Source organism: Andrographis paniculata, unplaced genomic scaffold (assembly GCF_009805555.1).
Source record: "Andrographis paniculata isolate CXL003 unplaced genomic scaffold, ASM980555v1 Contig86END, whole genome shotgun sequence".
Taxonomy (NCBI): domain Eukaryota; kingdom Viridiplantae; phylum Streptophyta; class Magnoliopsida; order Lamiales; family Acanthaceae; genus Andrographis; species Andrographis paniculata.
In genome coordinates, this window is record NW_026137624.1 from 520,930 (window position 1) to 523,982 (window position 3,053).

The 3,053-nt window shown below is 37.3% G+C and overlaps 1 protein-coding gene across 1 annotated transcript; it reads left to right on the plus strand.

The window, feature by feature from the left end:
- Window positions 1–228: 228 nt before the first annotated feature.
- LOC127242338 (uncharacterized) lies at window positions 229–885 on the plus strand. The gene has a single exon (XM_051261839.1). It carries the CDS (start codon window positions 263–265, stop codon window positions 704–706), a length of 444 nt encoding a protein of 147 aa, XP_051117796.1. The 5' UTR covers window positions 229–262; the 3' UTR covers window positions 707–885.
- Window positions 886–3,053: the final 2,168 nt, after the last annotated feature.

Genomic DNA, 3,053 nt, shown 5'->3' on the forward strand with positions numbered 1-3,053 from the left:
ACTTATATTTTATATATTATGCTCTGTCATAATATGTTATAATGTGCTATTAAATATATGTTATCCAATGACTTAACCCTGTCCGCATGAAAATCGAACTGTATTTATCCCTAATAATAATAATAATAATAATTTGATTATTTTAAGCCAGGAACAGTTAATCCAGGATGACATATATATATATATATAGAAACACAAGAAGGTCCGCTCCGGTACGGGTCTGATCGATCCATTTGGGAATTTAATTAATTTATTCATATGAATGGGCAACGCTAACAGCGTGAGATGCTGGGTGGCCTGTGTTCTTCCCTGCGGGGCGCTCGATCTCATCCGGATCGTCCATCTCAACGGCTCCATAGACGAGCTCACAGCCAGCCGCCGCATCACCGCTGCCGACGTCCTCAACACCAACCCCAACCATGTCCTCACCAAGCCCGCCGCCGCCGCCGCCACCCCCCACGGCCGCCGCCGCCGCCGCATTCTCATCCTCTCCCCCGACGCCGAGCTCAAGCGTGGATCCGTATATTTCTTGATCCCCGCCTCCTCACTGCCTACAGGAAAGGCCGACAAAATTCTCAAGAAAAACTCGCCAGAAAAATATCCGGTGGCCTCCCGCCGGCGGGGACGGCGTGTACGGAGCCAAAGCGATGCTGGGCTGTGGCTGCCGAAGCTCGACAGTATTTCTGAAGATATTTTTATTACTTAAATATGAATTATATTACGAACTCAAAAAATTGTGCTTTTTTCGAGATAAGTTTATGGAAAGAAATATGCAAATACCCTTTCTTCTTCTATAAATTAAATATTGCTTTGAGAAAATGAAATATAGTATAATATAATGCACAGAAGGGGATTAATTGCATATTTGTTTTAAATAATTTTATGTAATCCTTTCTTCGAATTCACGTTTTCATTTCACTATTTATTTTGGTGTGAGTGAGCTATAATTATTGGTTGTAATCATCAATTTCGCTTTTTTTTTTTTTTTTTAATTCAATTTTTTATTGTTTTAAAGTTAATATTCTGGTTTTCATAGCTTTCTTCTATCCTTTTCTTCTTTAAAGAGACCACTGTGTAGGTTTTGATGGTCCCACAAGATGTATTTATATACCTTAAACTTCAATTTTGATCACTATTGAACGATCCAGCGGAATGAAATGCAAACTTAAAAGATTTGTTGTGTTCAGAGTGATGTTGTCTACTTGAGATTCGAACAACAAAAAGTGCAGTGCAGAGTGAATCGAAACAAATAGCACATCAGCGTTTGTTGACCCAGTTCAGCCCTCAACCGGCCTACGTCTAGGGGTACCAACCCAAGGCAATTCCACTATTAGTAAAGCAAGAACAAGATACAAAAGCTCCTCACACACACTTCACAATCAACAACCACAAACCCAACTTAAATGTATTGGTTTCCCTACCACATACAAGTGTATTTTCCTTCGCAGAGGCAAGCATGCAAGGCCTCGACCTCCATTGGTTGTGCTCTGAAATGGGACGTTGTTGTAGGCAGCTTGTCACCTCCTCCTCCTTCAACTCTCCTTGGAATCCCCTTTGAACCAAACAAATACTCGGCAGTTTGTCAACACAGCAGACTGTTGTGATTCCTTCATGATGTGATTTTTGGCTTCAAATCTCCAACAACTTCGACATGGTTCATACCCAATGTAATACGTAAAACTCCTCCCAGATTTTTCTACTCAAAACATGGTATAACCTCCCACAAAAATCTCTCAAAATAAAAGAGAACACTCCCTCTCAACTAAAAGTGAAACTCAACTATTACACCATGGAATTTAGGCTTTCCTTTCGATGAAGATGAGTAGAACTCTTCAAGTTCTCACTCTCTACTTAGAACACGAAAAATATTACATTTTCTCTCTTAGAAAATTATGAAAGCCCCTTTTATCACATTTCCATGGGTAGTGTATATATACATACACAAACTCACTTCTTCCAATCAACATTCGACAACAAATGGACTCAAAATGGTCAAATATACCAAGGCACATCTCATGACACATATCTATGCATATGAGACGAAATTGATATGTCAAAATCCACATAAATGCCTAGAAGGAAAAGATAGTCAAATATTACCTCTTTTGGTAATAGGTGTTAGAAACCTTTTTATTCCTTTATTTTTTTTTACTTTTCTTTTGCATGAAATTTCGTGGAACAAAGCTCTTTTGTCTTTATATGAAGTAGGACAGTGAGATATATATTTTGTCTCACTTTGAAGATTTTTCAGTGACCAGAACATCAGACCTTGAACCATGAACTCGAGCAAGTTGCAGTCTTGCAGATAGCTGATTGGTTGTTTGATCTTTCTATAGATCCAAAACGGATTGAGTCTCCCTTCATCTCTTTTTTACTTTCCATTTTGATGCAAGAACGAGGGACAAAGTATTTTGTATTTGACTACAGTCAAACATTGAGATAACCAATTATCTAATGTTGGAGCTTTTCAAAGACCAATATATCAGACCTTGAACCGACATCAAGAGCAGATTTGAAGACATGCAGGCATCAGCTTGGTTGTTTGATATGTCTACGGATCCAAAAGGGGTAGAGTGTCCTTCTTTCTTCATCTCTTTTTTTTACTTTCCAAATCAATACTTACACATTTTTCCTTGTGCCTTTTGTCAATGAAACAAACAGGATTTCAATTGTCTTTTTATCTTTTAAAAAGACTTTCCAACTCAAAAAATATGTGGAAAAACATTCCACATCAGCAGCGAACGTGGACAATTTAGCAACCACACATGCACCAGTTGATTGTATGAACATTCTGCTGATCTCCGATACATCAAACAAAATTTCATACCAACAGTTTTGTCTCTTGATTTGCTAGAAAAAAGGATGAATGATTGTGGAGCTCTAATTTGAAATGGAGTGTTGATCTAAATTTTTGTTTATAAAGTATTATTTTGATATGTTGTTTTGTTAGATGAAATTGTATATTTTTATCGAAAATTGTATAGAGTAAATAATATTGATTTATTTGTGCGATATCATTTTAAATATTGCGCAACAATAACATTTTTTATTGA

Excerpts from the sequence above, each read along its gene's own strand:
- LOC127242338 (XM_051261839.1), top strand. The coding sequence starts at position 263 with ATGGGCAACGCTAACAGCGTGAGATGCTGGGTGGCCTGTGTTCTTCCC.